Source organism: Thermothelomyces heterothallicus, assembly GCF_042370625.1.
Source record: "Thermothelomyces heterothallicus CBS 202.75 unplaced genomic scaffold P884_scaffold_40, whole genome shotgun sequence".
NCBI classification, from domain to species: Eukaryota; Fungi; Ascomycota; class Sordariomycetes; order Sordariales; family Chaetomiaceae; genus Thermothelomyces; species Thermothelomyces heterothallicus.
The window spans coordinates 92,982-119,107 of record NW_027192601.1 but is presented as its reverse complement, the minus strand read 5'-3'; the positions used below and the strand labels follow the sequence as shown (position 1 = coordinate 119,107).

The 26,126-nt window shown below is 57.9% G+C and overlaps 9 protein-coding genes across 9 annotated transcripts in view; 3 read left to right on the top strand and 6 right to left on the bottom strand.

The window, feature by feature from the left end:
- The window catches only part of P884DRAFT_281092 (uncharacterized protein), a gene marked incomplete at both ends in the record, with an annotated part of 4,566 nt that extends 4,015 nt beyond the window's left edge, over positions 1-551 (bottom strand). The window contains one exon of the mRNA XM_069443499.1: positions 516-551. Within this exon, the coding sequence (XP_069293546.1) occupies positions 516-551 (36 nt within the window). The remainder of the gene's footprint in view (positions 1-515) is intronic.
- Positions 552-1,187: 636 nt separating this feature from the next.
- P884DRAFT_303540 (uncharacterized protein) lies at positions 1,188-4,371 on the bottom strand (the record flags this gene model as incomplete). Its single annotated transcript, XM_069445043.1, has 2 exons — positions 1,188-1,686; positions 1,757-4,371. 2 exons carry the CDS (start codon positions 4,369-4,371, stop codon positions 1,188-1,190), a joined length of 3,114 nt encoding a protein of 1,037 aa, XP_069293545.1.
- Positions 4,372-5,261: 890 nt separating this feature from the next.
- P884DRAFT_303539 (UAA transporter family-domain-containing protein) lies at positions 5,262-6,705 on the bottom strand (the record flags this gene model as incomplete). Its single annotated transcript, XM_069445042.1, has 3 exons — positions 5,262-5,852; positions 5,917-6,260; positions 6,390-6,705. The coding sequence occupies 3 exons, from the start codon at positions 6,703-6,705 to the stop codon at positions 5,262-5,264; spliced, it is 1,251 nt and encodes a 416-aa protein (XP_069293544.1).
- Positions 6,706-8,177: 1,472 nt separating this feature from the next.
- P884DRAFT_232574 (Sybindin-like protein) lies at positions 8,178-9,158 on the top strand. Its single transcript, XM_069439856.1, has 4 exons — positions 8,178-8,294; positions 8,346-8,410; positions 8,482-8,607; positions 8,693-9,158. Coding segments are annotated over exons 2-4 (486 nt in total). The 5' UTR covers positions 8,178-8,294; positions 8,346-8,408; the 3' UTR covers positions 9,051-9,158.
- Positions 9,159-9,361: 203 nt separating this feature from the next.
- P884DRAFT_170074 (uncharacterized protein) lies at positions 9,362-10,284 on the bottom strand (the record flags this gene model as incomplete). Its single annotated transcript, XM_069437303.1, has 2 exons — positions 9,362-9,931; positions 9,994-10,284. Coding segments are annotated over 2 exons (861 nt in total), but the record flags the coding sequence as incomplete, so codon positions are not given.
- A 428-nt stretch (positions 10,285-10,712) lies between these two features.
- Positions 10,713-12,448, top strand: P884DRAFT_332870 (Borealin N terminal-domain-containing protein). The gene is made up of 3 exons (XM_069445815.1): positions 10,713-11,086; positions 11,146-11,416; positions 11,468-12,448. The coding sequence occupies exons 1-3, from the start codon at positions 10,885-10,887 to the stop codon at positions 12,276-12,278; spliced, it is 1,284 nt and encodes a 427-aa protein (XP_069293541.1). The 5' UTR covers positions 10,713-10,884; the 3' UTR covers positions 12,279-12,448.
- On the bottom strand, positions 12,449-13,910 carry P884DRAFT_295193 (translation initiation factor SUI1). Its single transcript, XM_069444319.1, has 5 exons — positions 13,628-13,910; positions 13,465-13,484; positions 13,231-13,318; positions 12,902-13,119; positions 12,449-12,790 (listed from the first exon to the last, which is right to left on the bottom strand). The coding sequence occupies exons 1-5, from the start codon at positions 13,671-13,673 to the stop codon at positions 12,596-12,598; spliced, it is 567 nt and encodes a 188-aa protein (XP_069293540.1). The 5' UTR covers positions 13,674-13,910; the 3' UTR covers positions 12,449-12,595.
- A 1,755-nt stretch (positions 13,911-15,665) lies between these two features.
- P884DRAFT_281085 (uncharacterized protein) lies at positions 15,666-18,800 on the top strand (the record flags this gene model as incomplete). Its single annotated transcript, XM_069443498.1, has 2 exons — positions 15,666-18,266; positions 18,303-18,800. 2 exons carry the CDS (start codon positions 15,666-15,668, stop codon positions 18,798-18,800), a joined length of 3,099 nt encoding a protein of 1,032 aa, XP_069293539.1.
- An 897-nt stretch (positions 18,801-19,697) lies between these two features.
- P884DRAFT_303533 (uncharacterized protein) lies at positions 19,698-24,183 on the bottom strand (the record flags this gene model as incomplete). Its single annotated transcript, XM_069445041.1, has 5 exons — positions 19,698-22,687; positions 22,747-22,870; positions 22,924-23,573; positions 23,638-23,733; positions 23,847-24,183. The coding sequence occupies 5 exons, from the start codon at positions 24,181-24,183 to the stop codon at positions 19,698-19,700; spliced, it is 4,197 nt and encodes a 1,398-aa protein (XP_069293538.1).
- Between the last annotated feature and the right edge of the window lie 1,943 nt (positions 24,184-26,126).

The following is a 26,126-nucleotide window of genomic DNA, read 5'->3' as shown; positions in this document are numbered from 1 at the left end:
GGGCCGCTATTGTTGCTGAAGAGCGGCAGCAGAAGGAGGCATCGGAGTCACCGCGGCGGCTAGATAATGCTGCGAGACAGACGAAAGGCGGGAAGGGAGGGGGCGGGGCTACGGCGCGGAACGAGTATGCTGTCGTCGCGGGGTTCGGAGCAGGATGGAGGTAGTACGGAGTAGGCGTTGCAGTGAACAAGTTTGGAGCGGATCGAGGTTGGGCCGGACCCAGGCGGGATGTGCTGGGGCCAGGGGTGTGGATCTTTAGGGGGACTGTGCGCCAAAATGAGCGGCTAAGTTCACTTTAAGGATTCGAGAACCTGAATTGTCGTGTCTGAAGAATGCAGATCGGGTGACAGCCAAGAGGCTATGCGGGAGCGGCTCGCATGCCTGGAACGCCCGGAATTGAGCGACTTTCAAACCTAAAACCAGTTTCTGTCCTGATCGTGGTGTTGCGCTCGCGAAGGGAAGTCGGCGGGCACCAGGTTGGGTCCTGGACTCTTTGGGTTGTGAACAATACATACAGAGGAGGAACCCGCTAGTGGGGCTGTCTGCAGCATCGGTTTACTTGTACTGTAGTTATGTACGGACGTACTGTAGCAGATTATACATGGTATATCTTACCGGCTTAGTTACTCCGTACCGGGGTGCCAAAACGGACCACTCGGGCCAGCTCCGGTTGTCTCGACCCAACCCCTGCCTTAAGAAAGATGTCACGACTGCAATTGTGCATGCATCCTAGCACGTGGTTCTTCACTGCGTTCATGCCTTCAGGCCTGTTTCTGGTTTTGGTTTGTTTGTTTGTCTTCAACTGTCAGATTCAAGCTGTGCAGTTACGTTACTACTAGGGAGTGCTGAGCTGCCGTAGAAGTGCCCAACAAAGCACCTTACTCGTAGTTTGATATTTGTGGGTCCCACGTTTCGAAGATAACCATGGCGGAACGACATGCCTTACGTCACGGGTATCGTTTCGGTGATAGATTAACCCCAATAAGCATGCCTCTGTACACTACTATAAAGTTAAAGCATGTCTGCCCCGAGTTCGTTAAAGAGGGCCGCTATAAGACCACGGAACGTCCGGGTCTATTTACCTCGGCAGCCTTGAACCGTTGCACGATCGATAAGGGAAGGTTCACAACTCAGGAGAGAAGTAAAAAGATCTGTCCCTCCAACCTCTTCCCGCCCCTCTTTTCCCCCTAGTCCCTTCCCCCATTAGCTCCTTTCTCCCCGTCGCCTCGTACCACATCACTTTCATGTCCCGACTCCCGCCTCGTGCTCCCCTTCTTCTGGCTCCGCGAAACCATTCCCGGAAAGTACCTGGGCTCGTGGCCCGATAGGGAATGCAGTGTCGGGTCAGCAACAGCAGCGACGCCAGCGGCAGGCGTCCCTAGGCCCGGCGATGGGGCCAGCGTTAAGGGGCTACCCGCCGCCGAGAGCTGCGTCTGGCTAAGCGACATGGGTATCCCCGTGAGCGCGGGGCTGCCGATGCCGCCGGCTTGGCCCTCGAGGGCATTCCTCGTTGTCAAAGGGGCCGTCTGTTGCTGCTGGCGCGGATCTGAGATAGGCCCGCCCGTGGAGGCGGTGGCGTGGCCTTGAGTGGTGGGAGCGGGTGAGCGGGGAGGCAGGCCCGTGATAGTAATGGGGTCGCCGGCGACGGAGGGCGTTCCGCCAGGGGCGGACGTGTATCTCTCGAGTCTTAACAACCATGGCGGTCAGTTGATTATTGACCATGGCGACTCAAAAACCAAAGAACAGCAACACTTACAATCTACGCTCCTCCATGAGCGTCTGGTACCGGAACTCTTCCCTCCGATCCGGGACATTTGTCTTGACCTGGGTGTTGCCGCTGCGGCCGGGCAGGTGGAAGTTTGGGCCTAGCCACTGCTGCTTGATCGAGAACTCGTAACCGCTCTGCTTGACCGAATTCTTGGCCAGCTCGCACATATCGACAGAGCTCAGCTTGTAGATCTGAGCGGCGACTGCATACTCCTCAATCAACGGCTCCTTGGTGAAGGCGAACTGCAGCGGGTCGTCCGTCGACAGCGACACGTTCAGCCCGCGCTTGAAGTACTGGATGAACGGGTTTCGCTCATACGCCAGGAACAGCGCGTTGTTGCTCAGGGGCGACATGGCGATGCCGATCTGTTCGAGGTAGAAAACGTACTGCAGCAGCGGCACCTTGCGCAGGAGCAGGCCGTGGCTGATGCTGTGGCAGCACAGCGCCGCCACGGCCAAGTGCTCGCTGTCCCCGGCCTCGCCGCAGTGCGGGCGGAGCACAAACGTGTTGAACCCCCTCTGTTTGCGGAAGTGGTTCAGAGACACCAAGTTGGCATAGAGGTAGTAGATCCAGTAGGTGTATGGCGGGTTCTGCTTCGAATCCCAGACCCTCGGCACCGGGAACTTCTTGAACAACCTGCGCTCAACCTTGCTCTCGTCATCGACGCTGTCGATGCCAATCACCCGCTGCAGGAAGATGTGGAGCTTGGGGTGGCTACTGGGATCCTTGGTGACCTCAAAGAGCGGCTGGAAGATGTTCTTGATGATCTGCTCAAACGTGTCCATCAAGCCACTCCCTTTGTAGACGTCGTACAGACGCGGGATCTGGATCAGCCAGCGGACGTTGTGAGAGAAGATCTTGTTGTCGACAACCCAGGCCGCGAGCTTGTCCCACTCGTCAAGAGCTTTGCCGTAGATGGAGATGCGCCACTCGACCATCTGGTACTTGCTCGACTCGAGATCGGCGATGACCTCTTTTGTAATCTCGGCCAGATACCGACCCTTGATGAAGTTGTCCGTCTTGAGGAAGATGGTCCGCAGCCGCGACTCGCCGATCGGGTTGTACTTGAGGTTGAACTTGTCGAACCGATGGAACGAGTCCTTGTGGGCGTGCATGTCCAGCGTGTCGATGCTGAGATCGTAGGCCGTGAGGTTGATGCTCTCAAACACCTCGGCCAGCGTAAGGTGCTTGCCGTCCCGAAACAGGACGATCTCGTCCGGAAACTTCTTCATCTTGCTCTTGATGAAGCGAAGCAGGTGCTTTTGGTTCATGCACGCGGAATGGTGAACGTGAGTATCGACTTTCCTGACGTTGTAAAAGTCACGGTGTGGCACCTTCTTGCTGTCGGCCGTTTCCTGATACTCGTTGAGGAGGATGTACAGGTTGAACTTGCCTTCCAGGTACTGCAGGCGACGGAACGCAAAGCTCTTGCTGGGGCCATCGGACGAGATGTTCAGGACGTCTTCCAAATCTAGATAGTACTCCTTGATGGTCGGCACCTTGACAAACGGCGTGTCTGCCTCTTCCGACTGCTGGTTCTCGTAGACCTGATACACTCCCATATCATCCATCCGGAAAGTCATCTCACAAGGTCCCGGCACGGGCAGCAAATCCTCCAAGTCGAAGTCCTCGCCAATGTCCTGACCCGGCTTGCGTTTCTTGGCTTTAGACTTGCGTGGTGCACCACCCCTTTGATCAGACGCCTGCTCGTCGGGACGCTGCTTATCAACGTTCAACACCAGACTGTTCTGCATGCTGTTACTGGCGCTGTTGCCCCCCCGGGCAGCCTTCTCCCGATCCTCAGTCCATGCCGGCTCTGGAGGAGGTGGGTAGATGTTCCAGCTCGGATCGTCCTTCGGATTATCGAAGGGTCCCTGGAGAGAGAGCCGGATGTACTTGTTCCGGAGATCCAGAATCTTCTTGATGTCCTTGAAGATGGTGCTCAGCTCGGCGTTGATCTGGGGGTCGGCATCCAGGTAGCTGCTGTTACCGAGACCTGGAACTCCGTCACCCAGGAGCATCTGCTGATGAAGGGCCGCCTCTATTGGAGTCCCAGCGACCGGGCCGGCGCTGTTCAGTTGGGCATGGCTGCCGAGGCTGGCGGCGTTGGCTGCTCCAATGAACCCGGGTTCCTTCCTCAGAGACTGATCGGGCACGGACTCCGGGGTGGCAGCAGAGCCGATGTCTGACAGTTTCAAGTTGCTGAAACTGCGTCCAAGGTTTGAAGAGAGGTCAGGGGACGGGGAGGCAAGCCCGCCGGCCGCGAGAAGCGGGCTGCCCTGAGGCGACATCTGGGAGAGTTGATTAAGCTGGGTACGGCTCTCAGCCTGGCTTCGCTGGTAGAACAGCTTGGCATCGGTCTGAGTCATTTGCCGCTCCGTAACCATGTCATAGAAGGCGGTTTTTGGAGGCATGTCTCGGGGAAGCATGCCGTCCTCCATTTCGAGTTGGTGCCGCCCGCGGCCGTCATCCCGACCTGAACCGGCCTCGATGTGACCCTCGTCAGATCCGTGGGACTCATGCCCGTCTAGCTCGCCCTCGGATCCTGTGTCACCCTGGTCACGGATCCCGTACTCTTCATTGTCCGAGTCGAGTTCTGGCATTTGAGTAGCTGTGATCCTGGGCGACGTCGAGTTTGACGACGGATCATGCAAGTACGGGTGTTCTGGTTACAGCAAATTAACAACGTGTTCCCACGAGGGAGATACCGCGAGGGACGAGATGCTGTCGTGTCGCAATCCGTCGGGTGTCGCAGTATTTCAGCGTTTTTGGTTGGTTGGTTGTGTGTGGGCGGGAGGGACAAATGATGCAGTGAGTTGCTATCAGTGGTCGATTCGAACTCACCAGCCATGATTTGTTGAGGAAAAGGAAAGGACAATCAAGCGTCCCTAAAACGGCAACGTTGAGAAGACTTGCGATAAGAACCTTGATATTAGCTGACACTCTTGGGAAAAGAATAGGTATTCCAGGTTAAAGTTGAACTAGTCTCTTTCTTCGTCGAAGTCAGAGTCATCATTTCGAAAAGACTATTCAAAGAGGGTCTCAAGGATGGTTGGGCTTTCCTAAAGCAGTCCAATGCAACCTTGGCACAGTATACTAGCTACTGGCGTTAACTAATCCTGCATTCTTCCGTTGACAAGGTGCTAGTGGGCTGCACCGTCTGGCTGGCACAAGAGCCCGGAGCTGGCCGCTAAATTCGTTGCCAAGCCCGCTAGGATGCGCTTAATTCAGCGCCCTTGCTGAACGAACAAAGCCCACCTGCAGTGACAGTCCGACCCTAACCGCGCGAACTGAGACGTTGTGCCCAGGAACCCCTGGTGAGAGGCTCATTCAGCCTTCCAATTCCGTACTGTCAAGCCGGGCCGACCAATACTGTGCATACCCCTGGGAATGATAAACGAATCGTTGAACCATCTATGAAGAGGCTTTTCTCGTATTGTATGCTTCCATGAAATATGTACAGTAGAAAGCTACCCTGGCCAAACCCGTTCCATCATTTGGCCGCAGCTCTTCTCTGGGGCGGCTTGCGTTTCCCATCCAGAGAATACAAGCCTCCGGCAAAGAAGACGATAACAGCGCCGATGAGGGTTCCCGTCGCCAGTCGGTTCCCAAACAACCATATGCTCAACAGCAGGCTCACCAGCTTCCGGATATTGAGCACAATGGTGACGGTCAAGGCGGACGACGCCGCCGCCAGCAGGTTCACACCCCGGATGCACGCGTACTGTGTAAGGACGTTGAGCACAAGGTAAAACAGCTGACTCGGGATCTGGATCATCTCCAGGCCTTCATGAATGGCTGGCGACAGATTGGGATAATCCTCTTGGGGGGGGACGGGAAGCGCGAGCGGAGGACTGTTGGCAAGCTTCATGAACTGCTTCGTCAAGGACGACAAGAAGGGTAGAAATAGCGGCAGCGATAGAAGATGAGAGTAGAAGAGATTTTCCTTCCACTGCGGCCCGTAGATGCGGTACGTCTCTTCTGTGTAGAGGCCCATGATGGCCGAGAGAACCTGCGCAATGAAGAGTATGGCGAGGCCGATGCCGAAGCTTGTGCTACCGGTCGACTTGCTCGAAGATGACCCCTGGTGCATGTCAGCCTCTTTTTCGTCGTTGCGATTGCAAAAAAAAGCGGTTCCAAATACATACCTTGGTTTGCGCATCGGACCAGGCCGCAGTGATGACGCCCACGGTGAGCAGGAGCACTGCGATGACCTGGATCCGCGAGTATTTCTTGCCGTACAGACTCCCTGCCAGCATGGTGGTAATGCTGCCTCCAGACCGCAATATGATATGCACCGGCACCGAAATGTCGTAGCTGAACGCGTGGTTATTGAGCACGTTGATGCTGAAGAACAGCACAATGTTGACGAGCCAGCGACGGATCGGGACCTTATTCGGCTTGAGAAAGAAAGGCGGGCGCTTGGGATCGAACTGCGACGGCAGCCCGATGGCGGCGACAAAGAGGAACTGGACAAATGTCAAGAGGGTTCCTGTTGGCAGCGCCCTATCATTAGCCCGCTAATGCTCCTCTCTCCGGCCCCCCCCCCGGCGCAACAGAGGGGGCGCTTTCGCGTAGGTGCACGGCGCGCTTCTGAAGCCACACACGAGACAAGACGTACCGCTCGCCGGTTCGACCTGGATGATGGATTCGAGCGCGAAGACGTTGGAGCAGCAGCCGCCGAAGATCAGCGACAGCATGGCCCCGATGGCCAGCCATTGCGGGATGGTCTCGATGAACACGCGGCCAGCCAGAGCCATGGCGCGGCTGAAGACGGGTCGGTTGTCGTCGATGCCGTACATCTCGGCTTTCTCGAGCGACGGCGCCGCATTGATGACGCGGGGGGATGGTACCGGCATGGCATGCGTCTTGTCGCCGCGATCTTTGCTGTTGGGCGGCGTCTGTTTGTGCAGCGCCGGGCGCCGACGTGCTGTCATGGCCAAGGGGGGGATGTGGCGCGGGGGCCTTCCGCTTCCTAGTCGCTACGGGCACATATAAAAATTGTCTAGGAACCAAAAGTACCTACTGCTGCGGGACGGGCAAAGGAGCGGTACCCAGTCTTGCCGCAGGCACGGAAAACAAGGACGAAACTCGGTTTTCAGGCGCAACCGAGAGCCAAAAAGACGGCCAGGTAGGAAGCGGTCGGTGCCCACGTGGTGGAATCGGACGAGCAGATCGTCTGGTCGTAGCGGGGCTTGGACGAGGCAAGAGATCTGCCCTTGCGTTGATAAGCACGGCGGGAAATCTCAGAAGAGCGAGTGGCCGCAGTGTAAGCTGAGTCTTGCACGGCCCGTCAGGCAACCAACCGCCCGAGTCAACGAGTTAAGTTTCGCGGCCGAGGTTCGACAGCGGTTGCACAAGCAAAAAAACCAAAACGAGAAAAGAGCAGTAGTGTAAAGGTTCGAACAGCGCGCCAATCACTCCCTTATGTGGCGCTCATCTTCACAGGCGCCCGTGCAGCATTTTTCACATGCAGCTGGTCCCAAACGCACAGGGCTACGTTACCTTCCAGATTTCGAACCTGCCGTCGAGACTTCCATGTGGCCACAAGAAAAGGACAGCTGGTGGAGATAGACGCGGTCCACTCTAGCATCCATGAACGGGCGGCGCCTTGTGAATGTGGAGTGCTAAGATTGCGAGAGGACCCTGCTGCCGGGCCACTCGGATGACACGGAATGGCGGATGGGGCGGGAGGCATGGCATGGTCATTTTGCCGGGCCGGAATCACTCTCTGCGCGCCCTCCACTAGTTATACTACACTAGTGTACTGTGTCGGCTGTGCCGACTCCGTGACTGCCAGGGACGATTTTCCAGGTGGGGATGCAACTGCCGGGGTTCACCTGCCCAAACCTGCATGTCAAGATCTTGCTTGAAGCAATGCTTCCGTATCCGGATCTATCTCAGGTACCGTGACCTGCTGCGGAGATTACTTCAAAGTAGGGCAGTAGGTACGGTAGCTTAGGCAGTCCGGTTACTCTGCACGACAAGTCACCTCTACACTAGGTAGATAAGGTACCCTACTGCAGGAGGTACTACTGGAACATACAAAGTGGTTACCTGACATGTGAGCATCGAACTTTCGGTTTCTGCTTGATAGCGCACACCTTACAAGTATGATGATCTCTGCTTAAAAATGGCGCGGCTACCTGAGTGTACCGAAGGTATTTTTGTAACAATATGATTTCGGCCATAGTTGGACAATCAGGGTATCAAGCTCTGCTGCGCAGAGATGCACCCTGCAAACCTGCATGCGTCTCTCTTGCAAGATGGCAGCACCTGGAGGCTTGATCAACCTGATAAGGGTGGAAGGCTCTCCTGGACGAAAGGGGATATACTCTGTACCTGATTACTACTAGGAAGGGAGTTCTAGTTTCGCGCCTCAGCAGGCTGCTGGCTTTCAACCCTAACCCTATTTCTTTACTCTCCTCAGCCCCACTGGCAAGCGGGCCGATGTGAGCAGCTCGCCGACAACACAGGCACATCCGCCGAGTGGGAAGATTGAAGCCGTGATCTTTGGAGTCGCCAGGTCAGTGTGGCCCGCTGACTCGTAGTTCAACTCATTAATTTGCGTCGGAAGTTTCATTTTACAGGAGCGCTCATTTTCCCCTTTCCCCGGCAGCCATGAGATGAAACACCCATCATGTTCGTATTCTTCCCCATACTCTCTCTCAGTCAAGAACCCCCCCGACTCACCATCAAGCGCGAATTGCTAGGACCGTCTTCGCCCTCATTATCATCAACAAGGCGGGTGGCCTGATCTACAACCGGACCTTCCACGAGGGCGGCCTCAATAAGATCAGCACAAACGACTACCTTGTCCTGGCTGGCACGTTCCATGGGTATGATGAGCACTCAAGCCCCCCCCCCCCCCCCCAAACTTTGTGTCTCGCTCAGAACATGACCACTTACCTCCCCTCCTCCCAGCGTCCACGCAATTACGGCCCGTCTCAACCCTCTGAAGTCCGCAAACACGGGCAACCGCTCCTCGACCTCCTCGGCCGCGGGCGGCGGATCCCTCACCCGCCCAGAACTGCCTTCCGGCCTGGAGGTGCTGGAGACGGAGAACTTTCGGATGCAATGCTTCGCGACGCTGACGGGCACAAAGTTCCTGCTTTTCACCGACACGACTCAGGCCAACGTGGAGCTGACGATGCGGCGCGTGTACGATATGTACACCGACTACGTCATGAAGAATCCGTTTTACCAGCTCGAGATGCCCGTGCGCTGTGACCTTTTTGATCGCAAGCTGGGGTCATATATCCGGGAAATCAACAACAGGTAGGACCTGGGCCGGATCGGGACGGGATGGTAGGGGTAGGCAGCGGGGGTGCGGGAAGATAAAGCGCGGAGGACCGGAAATGGGTTTGGGGGAGGCATGGGAGTTAGCGGCGTCCGTTGTCATATATAGTAAAGGGCTACGAGACCGCCCCGCTGTTAATGCCAGGCATCGTCTATGCTCTACAGGCTCGGGGACGATGAGAGTTCGAGCAGCCCACCGTCTCGTCAAGTGTCCTCCCCCACAACTCGACCAAGACCGCCCGGCGACCTGTCTCACGAAGTGTCCATCTTGTCGGCATCGTCCGATTTGCCTCCTTTATCATCGTCCTTCTTGCTGCCGCTCGGCTGCCCATCCTTATCCAGCAGCGGCGCAGACTCGCCCTCCTCCTTGACGGATTCTAAGCTGTTCTTCTTGGCCGCCTCGGCTTCCTCGCGTGCCCTTTTCTCCTGCCGCGCCTTTTCCTCCTCCATGCTCATGCGCAGCGCCAGCGCCAGCTCGGGGTCCTGTGTCGGGTCGACGCCGAACGGGAAGTCCTCGCTCGAGCCACCGGCATCACCACCCAAGCCGCCCGCACCGCCGGCGGCGCCCTCGCCGAGCAAGATCGGCGTCGAGATGAGCTGGTCGCTGAGCAGCCTCGAACTGGGCGGAATGACGACGAGGTGCGACGAGTCGGTGTTGCCCTTGATCTCGCGGTTGAACGCCTCCAACTTTGCCTGGTTCTCCTCGTCCATATCGCCGAACAGCACAAAGTCGACGCTAATGGAGAACTTCTTCATCTTCTTAGCAAGGACGACGAGCTCCTTCTCGCCTTCTTCAATCGGGGAGCAGACGAAGACGACGATGCGCGCCCTTTGGGACTTGTTCTGGCGGTGCTTGAGCGCAAGCTGTTGGGGTCGCGAGTTAGCCCGGGACTCAAGGGAACGAGACGACTTGATCGGAAACGCACGCTAGCTACTTGTATTCCGGTAGAGAGGTGGGCATTTCCCCGGATCTTCTTCTTGGTCTGATGCAAGCCCTCCAGGATCTTGCCTTGGTCCGTCGTGAGGGTCGCCAACACCTCGGGGCCCTTGCCGCCCATGCTCATCAAACCGACCGACGACTCTGGGTTGCCCTGGACGACGTTCTGGAAGATGATATTCACAGCGTCGCACTGCGCGTCATAGCGGGTCGGTGTGTAGTCGCCATTCCTGCTGCTCTCGCTGTTGTCTACCACGATCATTACCGCCTCGAGGACCATCTTGGCGAGCTGTTATCGGTATCCGGAGAGACTCGCTGTGAATCGATGCGCTGGTATGCTCGTTGGAATTGTCGCCCTTGGTCCGTGGAATTCGTGGGCGATGGATCGGGTCGAAGCGTTGGTCCGTTGGTGGTTTGAGTGTTGAAGCGCGGGACCGGAGCTCTGTTGCGTAAGGCGGTTCAGCCTGGTCTTGGCTGACACCCGATCGAGAAGCTTCGCACTGTGCTGCAGTCCAAGCTACTGTGCAATCCGTACAGCACAGCAATCAACTACACTAACCCATAGCTAGGCGGAAGGCCCCACACTACGGATTAACTAACAACTCAAGTACGGAGTAACTAGCTGGTTAATGAGAACCCCCGGCCAAGCTCTCAAAACAAGTGGCCCCGCCGGCGCTTGGTTTGTTTACTTTCAGAGACGCGGACCACTCACGTCACTCAGCGCGCACTACTTTCCCACAATTCGTTCTCGACTCTGCACTTTTTACAACCTCAATTCGTTTCTCGACCTCGGCAGGACTACGCAGCGCTTTGAAGCAGGAACTAATTGCCAAATTCAATTCTGCTATCATTGGGTCTTCTGCGCGACTTCATCACAACCATGCAATCCGTTGGCAACAAGAAACGCAAATCGGATCAGTTGGATATGTCAAGCGACAACCAGCACGTGGTCAACATGTCGAGTCAAAAAGGGGCGGCAAACGGCGGGAGCGGACACCCGCAAGAGGGTCCTCTGAAGAGGCAGAGGGTGGGGATTACGCTTGCGCAGAAGCAGGCGCTCATTGACAACCTGCAGCTCGAGAGTATGTTCCGGCGCAAAATAGGTGATGGTGGAAAACGGGGTTGCTCACGGGTTTCGCAGTCACCGAGCGCACCCGCAAGCTCCGAGCAAACTACCACATCCACGCACAGAGTCTCCGTACGCGGATCGAGATTCGCGTCAACCGCATTCCCCTGTCTCTGCGCAAGCTCACCATGGGGGAGCTGTTGGAGAGGTATTCCGAGAAGTCGCAACAGAGGCCAAACTCGCATCCGGAGTCTGTTAGGGGCCCGCCCGTGCCCGCGAAAGATGTGCCATCCCGGCCACCGACGAGGGGAACGGCAACCTCGGCGCACCCTGTCAAGAGGCGAAGGTATGTTGGGTTCGGGGGAGAGGACACGCCTTGCGCTAACCGTCTGGACAGCCATGAGATCTCCGGCGGAGATAAGGAGAATGAGGTGCAGACTCCTCAGAAGAAGATTCGCCCGCATCCCATCACAACAGACATTGCGCGCAACCCAGCACAAGTCTTGTCCCCTGCCCCCTCAAACTCCTGGTTTGCCCCCCGGACGGCGGCAACCCCAGGCCGGCCAGGCAGCACGGCACGCCCGCCCGTGACTCCCGGTCGGGCGGTAGCGGCTACCAATATGCTTAACAAGACGGTCGACGGAGCGCGGTCGACCGCGCGCCCCGCCACGGCAACAGGAACGCGCAAGGCGCTCGCCTCCTCGACCGGGCCGGGATCAGCTACAGCCACAGCAGCGTCAGTAGCAGCAGGGTCATCGTCGTCATCAGCAGCAGCCGCTGCCGCCGCTGCCGCCGCCGCCTCCGCGCGTAGGAAACGCGGCGCCACCGTCACAGCAGCCGTCAGCGTGCACCCCAACCCCCCTTCCTCGGCCTCCCGCCCTGCCACGCGGACGGCTCGCCGTGCTAGCGGCACCAGCGAGTCCAGCGAGGGCAGCACCTCGACGGTGATCCGAAAGCGGCCCATGACGGCGCCGCCGGGCGCCCAGCCGAAGCCCCCGCCACCCACCCTGCAACAGCAGTCCGGGGCTGCGTCGACGGCAGCGACGAGTAGGCGGACCATGGTGGGAACTGTCAAGAAGAGTGTCGCGGGAAACGGCCAGGGGAAGAAGGCGGTCCCTGCTGGGAAGGCTGCCGCCGCGAGCAACGGAACGGGGACAGGAACGGGGACAGGAACGGGGACGGGGAGGGTGTTGAGGAAGAGGCCATGAGCCTCCGTTGTCTACGTGGTTTGTTTTGTTTTGAGGTGGAGTTTGTATCATTATTATTTTTTTTTGGTGCAGTTTGCCAGCACGGGCTTGTGTTCTTGGCTTTCAACTGGTTGGTTGGTTCGGCGTTCAGGGAGGATATCATCCCGACTGTGGTGATTTGGAGTTCGTTCCGGCCATTTCTGTAGAAGGAAGATGCGCCTCCCAAAAGAAACCAAAGAGATTTGCTTTTGTTGTGTCTTGTGCTCCAATTCTTTTGCATCCAAACGGGCTGTCTCCCGAATTTTCAGTGGCGTGACCTCGTCATCCTCGCTCGATCCCTAACCCGCAGCAGCCTTCTTCTTCTTGTCCTCGACTAATTCGATATTGTCCTCCGGAATCTCCTTGTACTTCTCGAGCAGGAACTCCTCGATCTCTGCGCTCACGTCGCCCTGCACCACAATTTCCTCCCCACCGCTCGGCACCTTGGTTACGGACGCGCCAGTAGCAAACTTCTTCCCGAAGTCCTTGGCCACCTGTTTGGGTTCTCGGTCAGTACCACCAACCCCTCATTGGGACCTCAGCGGAGGGGGGAAGCGGGGAGGGAAGAAGTAGATGAAAAGAAAGCAGGGGATATCGGGATCAACCTTCTTCAGATCCAGCCCAAAGGCCTCCAGCCCATGGACGGCCGTGACGTATTTGCGCTTGTTCCGCTCGATCCGCTTGATAGACACGATGCTCTTGGCCCGCTTGTCGGCCAGCTTCTGCTCGGCTGCCTCGGCCTTGGCCGCCTTCTTGGCCGCGTCCTTGGCCGCGCGCTCCTGCGCCTCCACGGAGAGCGAGGCTGTTGCTGCCTCGAGTGCTTCTGTACACGTCGGGGGACGGCGAAGGGCCGTGACGTTAGACTCGCCGTTGTGGTAGGGAAGCCGGGGAAGAGAGAGCCGGTTAGAAGGGCAGAAAGGGAAGCACAACGCACCAGGTGACCATATCTTGGCATACAGATCGGGGTGGTTCTTTTCTAGCCAGTCCTGACACTTTTTGACGGTACCGCCATATTCGCAGTACTAGGAGGCGGTTGTCAGAGCTCGATCCCGACGCAGCATTTGTTTTCTTTTTCTTTTTTTTTTTTTTTTTTTTTTTTTGGGGGGGGGGGGGTAGAGGGGCGCGAATGTGCCTCGATCTCGGTGGATGCTGACTTCGGGGTTCGTACCTCAGGTGGCAGCGTGCATACTAGTTGAAATGGGAATTAGTTGCTGCCATTTCAGCCTGTGGTATGGTATGAATGTGCATTAGGAGCAGGCGGCGCGGCGGTTTGTGGGTGATGTCACACAAAAGCAGAGAGTGTTTGTACGATCAAAACGGGAAGGACTTACCTCCGCAGTAGATCACCTTGCGACCGACTGGCGCAGGCTCATCCATGCCTGGGTATTGATCTTCAAGCTTGGCTTCACTGGCCCCAAGGTATCCAAGAGAGTAGTATTCAGCGCGTGTTGATGTCGTCCCTAGTCGCGAGTCCAGTTGAATATTGGCCGCGTCGCGCCGTGATGCTGGCCTGCCCCTCCCCTGGAATTGATTGCGGGGTTCCGTTGCTGGCTGCTTGATGGCGGGGCAATTCGATCAGTGTCTGTTGCTTGGGCGAAGATCGCTGGGGCCAATCAGCAATTCACAAGCCCCAGAGTGGGTCAACCTGCCACGGGCTTTTCGAAAGCTGCAACGGCGGCAAGCGGGCGCTTGGTTCGTTCCCGACTTGTCAACAAGCTTTGCTGTGCGAACACGTCGGCGCCACGCGGCTTAGTTCGAGTCAAGCCCAGCGCGTCGCCATCAACAGTGAAACACCGTGGCTATGGTGCGTCATGGCTGTTACCCCGTTGCTTGCTGCGGTTGCTGGCGAGCTTCTTCCGCCGCTCAAGCACGAACTGGCGGCACTTGGTTGGTCATCATGCTTCTCGAGACTGTACTAGGATAGCATCCTGTTGAATGTCGCCTTCTGCTAAAAGTTTCTATCAAGCCAGCAACCATCAGCAGAAAAGCACTGGTTAGATCAAGCCGCTGCAATCATGGGCCTGAGGCGTTAAGATCTGATACACAAAATTGCTCGGCCTCCAGGTGCTGAATATTTTAATATTTACCACTGCATAGAGCAAACACACTCGACTACGACGGGTCGGTGAGATGCAACGTGAGGCAGAATCACCGGTAGACGCTGGCTCCCATGAGCATCGTTTGCTCAATACAACACTTCTTCGGCGTACAAATTCCGGAAACAGGTTGGGGCGCAAGGGCACAGCGTCCGAGGTTGGCCTGATGTGCGGCTGCAGCAACCGATCGAGTTCAGGATCGACGGACGGCCCGCGACAACCGCAGCCAATGCTTCCTGCCTATGAACTACACGGTATTCCGGACATACGAGTATGTGTACGTCCGTATATGGATGTCCAGTACAATACGGATTACGGCACTGAACGAGGAACCCGGTTCCCTTGACGGTTACATTGGATGAACTGCACCACGGTCCCCTCGGCCCGCGATGCAAGCTAATGTATCGCCTGCATTGGCTCGTCCCCGAGATTGACATTTCCGATCATCGCATCCTGCTCGCCGCTGGCTAAGCCTTTTTTCAATGCGCCAGTCAGTTACGCGTGTGCATGGAGACCGACGACAGCGACGGAATGTGTGGTTCGTCTTCTTGGGACGGCGAGCCGGGTCCATTCAATGGCAGCAGCCGCCCGTGTAAGCGCCCTCTCAACCTCCCACATCTGCGCCGGCGGCTCTCATTGGCCAACCATCTAATTCGTGCACCTCTCCTCGTCCCATGAGAAGTCGGTTGGCGCGCGCCTCACCCTCGCATACCACACACATCGACTCGCGGTTCAGGCTGTGCCACAGCTGATTCGCCAGCTGCGCAGACTCGCCACCGTGATGCTGCCCGGCTCATCGCAGTGCTCGCTCTCTGTGCGGCGTCCCTGCATACCGCCCGCCACCGCGCAAGCAGCAATGCTGCTCTCCGCTGCCCTTCAGTCACATCACACCAAGCCTGCGCGGGCCCGGGGACAACGGCATCTGCAAAAAGGCGGGAATTCTGCAGAGCCCGGCTTCTCCTTCGTTTTATATCCCTTCCAGTCACCTGGCTCGGCCGCGGTCTGGCTTCCTCCTTTAGTTATCTTCTCTTCTCCCTCCCGCCTGTCGCACAGCTTGCAACAATAGTGCTTCGTTGACCGAAGCCGGTCCTGTCGTTTCTCCTCTTCTGCTATTCCTCTCTTCTTCCTGGTTGCCGTTGCATTTTTGGGCGCAGGCCGTCTTCCATCTTACTGCAGTGTCTATTTCCGTTCGCGTGTGGCGCCGTGTCTTACTGTCTTGTTCCCTTTTTTTTTTTTTTTTTTGCCTTTTTTTTTTTGCCAGAGAGAACGAACCATGCCCGACCAGCTATTGCTGCCGAGAACCGCGTACCGACCGCCCTCCCCGCTGGGACGGAGGAGGATGGCGCAGACACTTAATCCTATAATGGAGGAGCCCGAGGATACAAGAGACTCGTTCGTCGAGCGGAGGAGGAAAAGGCGGTCCGTCGAGAAGATCGAGCAGTGGCTTTCGCCAATGAGCGACCATTTTCCCACACCGAGAGGCCAGCACTTCCTTGCGGCGCCTGTCTTACCGGCCACCCCCTCCTGCGTGTCGAGCGACGCTGAGCCCGAGCCCGAGCCCGACCTCGACAACGACGACACCAGTTCCCAGGCTTCCTCGTCGATCCCGTCCCTTCAGTGGAATGGCCATAACAACAGCAGCAACCGAGACAGCATAATGACCGACGTGACCGAGTTTGACGATCTTTACGATGTCTCCGATGACGAAATCACACGAGAGCAACGTCTCCAACCCAACGGTAGCAGCCGCCAACGAAGCTCCACGAGTCTCAGGAGAGCCTCGCGGGCGTCCATGGGACTGTTGAGATCCTTGGCTCCCTTGGTGATCCCTGAGGAGCAGGCCCCGGCAGCAGCCAAGAAGCTGATGTCGCCTATCCCCCCGACGCCACCGTCTGCTGTTGCCATGTCGCCCGCCGTCAAGAGCTTTATGGAGTTGCGCCAGGCTCAAGAGACTCCCCGTGTCTCGGCACCGCCTTCCCTCGACGGGAGCATCAACTCGGAGGAGATGGCCCAAATGTCTGCTCCCCCAACGCCCTCGATCGGTGCCCAGGACAACCAAGACGAAGAGTGGGCCGGAGTCCACCTGCAGCCCGGTGCACTCGAGACGCTCCAGGCCCTCTCTGGGAGCGATGCAGAGTACGAGGAGGAACCTGCTCAGGTTATCGAGGTACCACAAGAGATGACCCAAGCACGTCAACAGCTCCCCCGACTCGTTACCGGCGCTGGCGTCGACAGGGCTCCCTCACTCCGACACTCCCTGGTTGGGCTGACAAAGCTCGAGATACCTTCCCCGGGTGGCTTCTTTTCAGAACTGTCATCTGCCAGCCGGCGGACCTGGAATAGCCAGCCAGAAGAGGCCAACCCACCTACTTCGACCACCGCCGAGAACTTTTACAAGACCCCCTGGACAAAACCCGCAGAGAAGGACCCGCCGCCGCCACCACCACCACGGCCCCTGCACCTCGACGACCTTCCAACCGCCATCGTCGAGCGCGTCATTGAGCTTCCCCTGAACAACGATTCCGGGGATCCACCGACGGCCATCCGGGAGCAGAAAACTCCAGTCACTGCTCTTAGAATACCGCCTACTCCGAAACAGCCCGAGGCACCGGGCTTCGGCGCAGCAGCTGAGGAACCCCCGTCTCCTGCCGATGTCGACGAGATCATCGCCGAGTATGATCCTGAGTGCGTCGCCAAGAGGGAGGAAAATGCACTGTCGCACATCGACCGCACTAAGATGTGGTTGGCGGCACAACGCGCCTACCTCCAGGGTATTGTAGGCTTCTCAGAAGAGAGAGAAGCGTCCGAGGAGTCTGAGCCTGAGTCCGGGCCGCACGTGGAGTCCGAGGGGCCATCCGTGGTCGCCTCCCCCGAACCTGAAGGAGCTGAGCCCAAGAAGAAGAGTGTCCGCTTCTCCGAAGTTGTAGCCAAGAAGGATATCCCGCGCAGGTTACCTTCCAAGCTCGCGCGCCAAGAATCTTCCTACTACCGGGCTTTCACGGATTACTCTGTAAGGACTTGTGCCCCGGATGTCTTCATCCACCGCCATACGCGCTTCGAGGCCCTCCAGGCCCAGCGCGCCTGTCTGAGGGATGCTCACCGCAACCAATTGCTCGGCAAGTTCCAGCTGTCGGTGGTGCCCCAGTCGGCAAAGAAGCGCATGAGCGCCAACGTTGTGCGTGGCGACGATGTAGTCGTCGATGATCCCGAGAAACTTCACGCGGAGAAGGAAGCCGAGGCTCTCTCGCAGATGCGCATGGCTACCTGGCATGTCGCCGCCACCAAGCTCCTCAACGGCGGCCGCCTGATCGCCGCCCCCGTGGGCAAGCGTCTGGGCCGCCAGAGCTACATGGCCACCCGCCCCGACGGCACCAGCCGTGACCGCGCGCGCATCCTCGATCTCGGAGGACAGGGCACCTGCGACTGGGCCTGGCACGCCGCTCTGCTGTATCCCAACACCAAGATCTATACCGTCACCACCAAGGCCATTCGTCAGCTCAGCAACAGTAACATCCGCGGCCCGCCCAACCACCGCCAGGTCGCCGTCACCAGCCTTGCCAAACTCCCTTTCGCCGACAACCAGTTCGACCTCATCTCGGCGCGCGAGCTGCACGCCGTGCTCAAGCTCTTTGGCGAGCACGGTACCGACGAGTGGGATGCTTGCCTGCGCGAGTGCATGCGCGTTCTGAAGCCCGGCGGCTACCTCGAGTTTACCCTTCTCGACGCCGATATCATGAACGCCGGGCCGCTCGGCAACGCAAAGGCCGTCGAATTTCACTTTGCCCTACAGACGCTCGGCTACGACCCCAACCCAACCCGATCCTTCCTCGGCCGCCTCCATGCCGCGGGCTTCGACGAGATCCGTCGCGCGTGGGTGTGCCTGCCCGTCGGGCCGAAACACCCCCCGCAGTCCGTCTACACCACCGCTAGCAGAAACTCGACAGCGTCCTCCTCCTCCTCCTCCTCCTCCTCCTCCCCATCATCATCATCCGTCAAAATACACCGTCTCGAAGCGATGGTCACCGGCTCGACCGACAACATCGCCGCCGTCACGGGCATCGCCGCGGGCTGGAGCTGGGAGCGGTGGCTGCTGCGCGCCGAGATGGAGAGGGCCGCCGGCGAACTGCGCCTGGCCGACACCGTCACGCCCGGAAGGGCCATGCGCGAGGCCGGCAAGATGATTGCCGACGTCCATTCCGTGGTCGAGGAAGGGCGGAAGATAGGGTCCTGCTTCAGGATGCTGAGGGGTTATGCGCGCAAGCCGGGGCCGGCGCCAAAGGCAACAACAGCAACAAGAACAACACCAAGAGCGCCGAAGCGAGTGGAAATGGAAGAGGTGGCAGATTCCGGTTTTCTGGACCGGAGCGGATCCATTCGGATTTGCTTAGACACCGAGTCTTTAATGTGAAGATGCATACATGGTGGCGGAGATTGGGGGGGTTGTACAATGGGATATCCTAATTCTTCTCTTCTTTTGTCTTGAGCGAGCACAAGTCATTCATAGGCTTTTTTTTTTTTTTTTCAACTGTCATACACAACATTGGATAGCCATACACATCTCCCTGAAGTTTAAAATCAAGGTTGATACCGCGAGATATCGCCCTATAGCATTGCATTAACTGGTGTTGCGAGTTCTGCTGCACTCAGTCGTTGATACAAGGAGCTGTCGATCAGCCGCATTAATATCTTTTCAATTCTCTTCCCGTGCCTCTGTAGCCCCCCCCCAAACAAAAAAAAATAAAAAATGAAACAAAGGCCATTCCTAAAACCAGGCACAGACGTACCAATCGGACAAGCGCAAGTGATTGCGCATAGCCCATCCATCGAGCAATCTAGTCAACTCCGGCCCCTTCCCCTCATATCCACCTCATGATGGGAAAAAAACATCATTACCTCCAACCCCAGACCCAAAAGACTAAACGCCCAGGTATATCCCCATTCATATGTGCACCTTCATCTTCATCCAAGTTCTGCGTCCTCTTAAATCTTTCCTAGTCCCATAAGTCAGACATGCTTGGGTCTGCACCTCCATGACATGCGAGGCTCAAGAACTCGGCAACAAGAGTAACTAACACTAATCTGGATCATTCCGAATTTTTTAAAAAAATGAAAATAAAAATATAAAAGGTGAAATAAACGAGGCAGTCCACGCATGTATGCTTGTTGTGCACGCCTGAAACGTAGGGAAACCAAAGTGAATAGAACTCGAAGGTCATTGATCATCAGGGCCCTGCCTCCTCGACTCTGCCCAGACCTATCAATCAAAGCAGCAAAATAACAGAGGGGCAATAGCCTGGCGACGGCATCATTGTGAGTCGGTATCCATTACATCTGGCGCCGGCGAGCCAAGTGTCACTTCAGGACGCAGCAGCTGGTCGCGTTTGATTTCTGGCATGCCCCTATGGTTTAGAGGCGGCTGATCAGGTTCCTGCGACTGTGTCTGGTTACCGCTCTCGCCTGCGCTGGAGCTCCGGGATCTTTCAAGATCTGTGGCTTCCTCCTCATCCCGATGAGAGACGGTGGTGGCGACGGCGACTTCGATCTCGGCTTTTGGTTCCGGCTCCGAGGATGTCGGCTCGAGGCTGATATGCTGCTTCTCCTGTGTGTTGGAAGAAGCGGAGCGGAGGGGTGGGATTGTTGAGTTTGAGACTTGTCGCTCAGAACGCTGTTCTTCTGGGCGTTGTTGCTGTTGCTGCTGGTCTTGCTGGTCGATTTGCATCGCGTCCTTGTCGCCCAGAAAGGCACCAAGGTACTCCGGTTGTTGCTGGGTCATGCTGTGCTCGCGGTCCATGGCGTGTGCTCTCCCCATGCCGACATCCTCGTGGCGCTCCCGCGAGTTCGTGGGCTTTTGGGAGTCCCGCGTTTCTAACTCCATGTCAAGCTCTTTGCCCTTCTCGGTGCTCGCAGTCGTCGGGGTCCTCGTAGAGTCCTTCCTGGTCATAGAGCTGCCCCTTCCGCTGCCGGCTGTCTGGGGGGTGGAGGGAACGATAACATTCAGCACGCAGTCGTCCAAATGTTCGTAAAACTCCTGTGCCGTGCCAAACTGGCTCTGGCAAATGTTGCACTTTGCACCGGTGCCTCCAGCTCGTCCGGCGCCCGACGGAAACACCATCTTCCTACTGTTGGGCGGAGTCTGTTCGACGTTATGCACCGCCGTCAAGTGGCGCTTGAATACGTCCGCTCGATTGAACGCCTTCTCATACGCGGTTCCGGCTCCCGGGCAAAACGGACACACCATGGTTCCCTTATAGTGCGTCAAGGCATGCCGGTTCTTGTCATACTTGCGCGCGAATCCCTTGATGTGATATTCGCAGGTTTCTATCGGACACTTCTCGGGCCGCTCTTCCATGTGGGTTAGCATGTGGGCCGCTAGATCCTTGAAGACTCGGCCGCATTCCGGGTGGGGGCAACGGCTGCGAGCGGAGGAGGATGAGGAAGATGGCGGCGCATGGGGCGGCTCGTCGGCCTTGAGAGTCGAAGTAGGTGCTATAAACGCTCCCTGGGAACTCTGCATCATTATCGGCGGAAGGCTAACAGAATTCACTCGGTCGACGGAAGGTGCCAACAGTGGCGGGCCCTGTGTCTGTTGCGGTGCGGCGGGGGCTGGTGCGAGACGTGGGACGTCCGGGACGGGAGACCGTCGGTGCGGTGGCGCGACGAGTTCGTGGACGGCCTTGTAGTCTTGTGCTTCGTCGTCGCCGCTCGAGCCATCGTCTTGATCTTGCACGTCGATCGATTGTCGCACCTCCCGCATCCAATCCTTCAGGATGGACATAGGAGGCCAATCTCCGCTCGCCTTGCCGCCACGGTGAGGGTTGAAGTGAGCTCTTCGGAGATGTGCCGCCGCGTTATAGTAAGCCCCGTACCGCTTCTGGGTCACGCATGCCTTGCACTTTGCCAACGGTATAACCGGCTGCGGCGAGCCGGAGGGATCCGGCGGTTGCGTACATACCCATCTCTTGACCAAAGCGGCATGCTTCGCATCGTTGTGTCTCCTCAGCTCATGCTCGCCACGGAACCCTTCCGGATACTCGTTGCACTTGGTGCAGTAGACTCGCCTCAGTGGCGGTCGTTGGTAGGAGGCCCGCATTCTCGGTGTGGGGACCGGGGACGTCAGCACACGGCTAGGTTGTCTGCTGGAAGTCGGGCTCTCGGCGACTGTATGTCGCCTCCCTGGATCTATGGTTTGCGGCGATGCGAGCATCCTTTCGGGCTCCCCCTTGAAGACGTACACCTCCCTATCTGGTTGGCCCGGGGGCACTGCGCCCCAGCTAGTGATGAGTGGCCGCATGTCGGGCAGCGGTTTCCTGGGTTCCTCGGCCGTCCTGGTGATTGGAGGGAGGACAAACGATCCCTGCCTCGCTGGCGGCCGTGGCTTGATGAAACCGTGATAGTAGATGGCCTCCGTCTCCCCGGCGCCGAGGAGCATGAGAAAGTCCTTGGATGATGCGATTCCACGCTCGGCCCATGCGCTCCTCCCGAGAAATATCCCCACAGAGAGGAGCAGCTCACGGTCATCGTGACCGAGCTCCCTATCCTGACCATCTAGCAGCATCGGCGTGCACCACGCAAAGACGCTCACGAGAGCCTTATAGACGGCGTGCATGGCTTGTATATTTGCATGAGAGGGCGAGTTGAAGCGAAGATGCGCGGCCCTGTCAACGAGGATGGTCTTCACTACACTGAAGATGCAGAGGGCAAAGAAGCCAGCCAGCCAATGCTTCGGGTCGAGCGTGCCGGGCCGCGCCAGGAGGCTGTCAAACGACTGCAGAAACTGGACCACGCAGTTGTAGAGCACGTGAAAACGCCCGTATGAGTCGGCATCGTCGAAAATCACATGAGGGGCGGGGCTATTTGGCTCAGGTTGGATGGCGGGATCGGCTTGTTGGAAGTCGTAGAAGAGCGTTTCTCGAAGCAACAGCTTGGCGCGGTACAGGACCGGGAAGTTGGCGAGTTCGGACTCCCGGCTGTCGGAAAGCAAACCGGTAATCTTCAAAAGCTGCCAGAAGCTGTACATGGTCTGCTTCATGTTCCAACTAGCTGCAAGGACATTGAGTGTCGGCGGTGGTCTTTCAATAGCATCTTTGCGAAAGGAGGCCCGGCTCGGGTTGGATGGCGGCAGCATAGCAAGGTCTTCAGTCCACCAGAACCCGTCGTCGAAGTCTAGATGGGTCTTGACCATTCTCGAGATCTCTGGCGGAACAACAAATGCCTTCTCCAGGAAATCGTTCACGTTGCGACGGACGGCGAGGGGCGACGTCATGGGCGTCTGGGCGCGGCGAGGAGCCATAACGGCTGGGTGGGACCTGGTCAGCAAGAACGGACGGGATCGCTGAAGGGACAGGGACGTTTACCGGGAAGCATGATATCAGCAAAGGCGGTGAGGGGACCGCGCTGACAACCAAGGGTGTCCCAAAAGTCATTGCCGGGGGAGGTTGCGGGATCGGGACAGAGTCTACAGGGGTCGTTGGAGTCGCACTACGAGTGTCAGCGGGGAGGGAATACTTGAGACTGCCAGATCTCCTACTCACTGGTCTCTGCAGTACCCTGCAGCGCAGACAGGGGCCGATCTCATGGAGGAGGCGGAGTTCCCCGATGGACTCGAGGCGAGGCTGTCCCACGCGACTCCGCTTCAGGGGCGGCAAGAGCGGGTCGACCTCTGAATCAACCGATCCACGGGGCTTGGGGGGATGTTCGGGAACAAATGAGTAATTCTTCAGCGAGTCCCGATGGTCCTTGACGTGGCCGCCGGTGGCCAAGGGGGCCAGCTGGAGACTTGCAGCCGGGCGGGGGAGGTAAAGAGGGGGCGAGGTCGTCGGTTTGCTATAGTCGGCGCCATACGTTCGGCTCGAGTGCTCGCTGAAGGATAACGGCGGCGTGCCTCCGACGGAGAGCCCCGAGTCCCTCTTACGGGGCATGACATGCTCCTTGGAGTGCTGGTCCCTGTCGTCTCGATGGGGATAGCCGTAGATGTAGTGCATGCACCGGTCATCCCAACACTTGAACGAGTGGTTGTTACGGAACCCGAGCGGTAGACTGTCTTTCAACCGCAACGCCCGGATGACTGGGTCGTACTGGGCAAAATTTCTGTCCAGCCAAGCAGCATATCCTTCAGGAGCCTGATCTCGGTGGTAGTGATGTTTCAAGGGTTCGAGGAACCTGGGGTCTTGGAGGTCGATGCCTATCAAACGGGAGAGCATGAGACGGGGTGGTACAGTGAGCAGGGAGCGAGGCTTGCGGCTTACCTTGCTCAAGGCAGGCCACCTCGATGCACTCGCACTGATACTGCAGCATCCTTGCCTCCTCAATCTCCGACAGCGGGGTGATGCTGCCGGATATGTCTAGGTTTAAGAGGATTAGACCGAGCGGGACCAAGCAAGAGGGGGTTAGAAGAAGGAGACAGCGCGAGAAGCGAAGGGAACAAAGACTTGAAGGAAAAACTCGGGCGGCTCACGGTTGTCGTCAGCGTATGCGCGAAGCACGCGAAGTTTGTGACGGAGCATTTCGAGCTCCAGCTTGATGTTGGGCCCATACTTGTGGGGCAGGAGGGCGGCCAGTCTCGCCTGGATCTCGGCTTGCTGATCCAGCAAATGCTTAATGGTGGGCTCGAGAGCCGGGTCATACTGCTGGGACAGGGTGGTGGGGGTCGGCGGCGGCAGGGCATTGGAGCTGACGGGCGCGGTCGCGACCGGAGAAGGCGCCGTTAACGGGTCGCGGTCCGGCTGAGAGGACCGGGCTGGCATGGGAGGCGGCAGCGGCAGGGCCGGAGGTGCGAGGTTCTCGGCAGCCATGGCGACCTAGCGTCGCCCGCGGGAACGGGGAGGCGTGGCGGTAGACCGGTAGGGAGACCGCGGGCGCGGACTCGGGCGCGGACTCGGGCGCGGGTGCAAGTGCAGGTGCGAGTGCGGTGGCGAAGGCGAGGGCGAGTGCGGGAACAAGTGTCCGGGGCTGGGCAAGGGCGCGGTCCGGCGTGGCACGGCACGGCACGGCACGGCACGGCACGGCGGCAGTACGAGATCGGGATCGGCCTTGATCTCAGTCTCCGACCGTGAATGACGAGCCCGAATCCAGTCGTGCGTGCGCGCCGGCTATGCGCTCGGCTGTCGGAGGCCCGCGGCGGGCGCGGGGACGGGGACGCGGACGGGAACGCGGACGTGGCGGCTTGCTCGCCCACCAACCAGGCTCCAAGAGGTTTTCCTTTCCTTTCTTCCGTGCATCAACGACAGGGACGATCTCGGGCCAGCACGCACGACATGGTAAGGGCGCGCAACTCAAAAGTTGGAGGGGGTTTTGCAGCGCCGAAATGCATCACAAGGCCATAGTGCGGGGCTACGAAGGGGCGGTTGTTCGCAGCTCAATCTTGAGAAAGGGCTAGCTCAAACGGACCTGGAGCGAGCGTTGGAGCGGTCCGAAGGCCATGAAGGTGTGAGCGGCGACGAGAGTGTCTGGCGTCGATTTCTGGGGCAGTGGACTGCGCTCCTCACTTTTTGGGGAATTATTCGACGGCCAAAGGGTCAATTGGAGAAGAGTGGGGCACTACCTACCGAGACCACAGGACTTGCAAGGCCTGTGGGGACGGAAGGCGTGAGAGCGCGAGGCGGCAGGAGCCCCATCCGCCCCATGTGCCAAAAAGCTGTCGAGCTCAAGGCCCGGCCACCGCCCGCGAAGTGACCTAGACCAACGACAGAGTATGTATGTACGGATGTCGCTACCAAAAGAACTGGCTCACCGCCTTTCTGCACGGACCATGCAAGGTCGCTAAAGTTTTAGAAGGTATCTTCACTAACAATCGGCCACAATGCCTAGACTTTAGTAGCTATAGTGCTTTGCCCCACTGTACTTTATGGTGCTTCTAGCATTTTCATTCTGCCGGTCAAATTTGGCGGTGAGCCAGTTCTTTTGGTAGCGACATCCGTACATACATACAGTACCTACCTGAGCCCACACCGCACCTGCCCATTTTTCCGCGTTGACTGGGATTCAACAACGGCGAGCTCTCCCAGCCTACACAGTAGGTTCAGGGATGTACTGTATGGAGGAAACTACATACCCAGGCTGCCAGGTAACCTGGAAGGCACTACTGCACTACCTGACCTACTCAGTCGGTGCACGCAGCGAACTAGCGCAGCCGCGCTTGCTGTTCCCGCCTGAATTACAGTAGTAGTTTGTGATTTCCGTCCCTTTCTGGGAAAGTTGCCTCTGCCCAAGATGCTTCGCACCCTCCCACTACACTGCACTGCACCCCCCCAAGCACTCCCCACGGCACCACGCAACCCGACTCGCAGCCCTCCTCCCGCGGCGCATCGAGACATCAGCGCCCCACAATTCTGGATGAGGCATAAGTCCGCACTTTACCAAGACAGGCTTAGCGCACTGCCCTAGACCCGCAGGGTCTCGAAGACCGTTGGAAAGTGGAACTTGGCCGGGCCGCTGTGAATGAGTGACAAAACCAGCGCGCGTACGGAGTTCAGTGGTTGGATGGAGGGCGGCTGTAACGAGGCCGTCCCACATCCTTTATTATTATGATTCCTTTGACACAGTTTTCCGCGGCTCCGTATCTCTTGTCAACCCGCTTGACCGCTCGACTCCTTTCTGTCCCCCGTCTTTTGATTTTGCCATCGATAACCGCCGCCGAAAAAAAGCTTATTCTCTGGTCCGAAACCATCATGACATGCTTCGTTCCGGCATCGCAAACGGGCCGTAGACCCCGCGGTACCTCCGCTCAACGGGCATG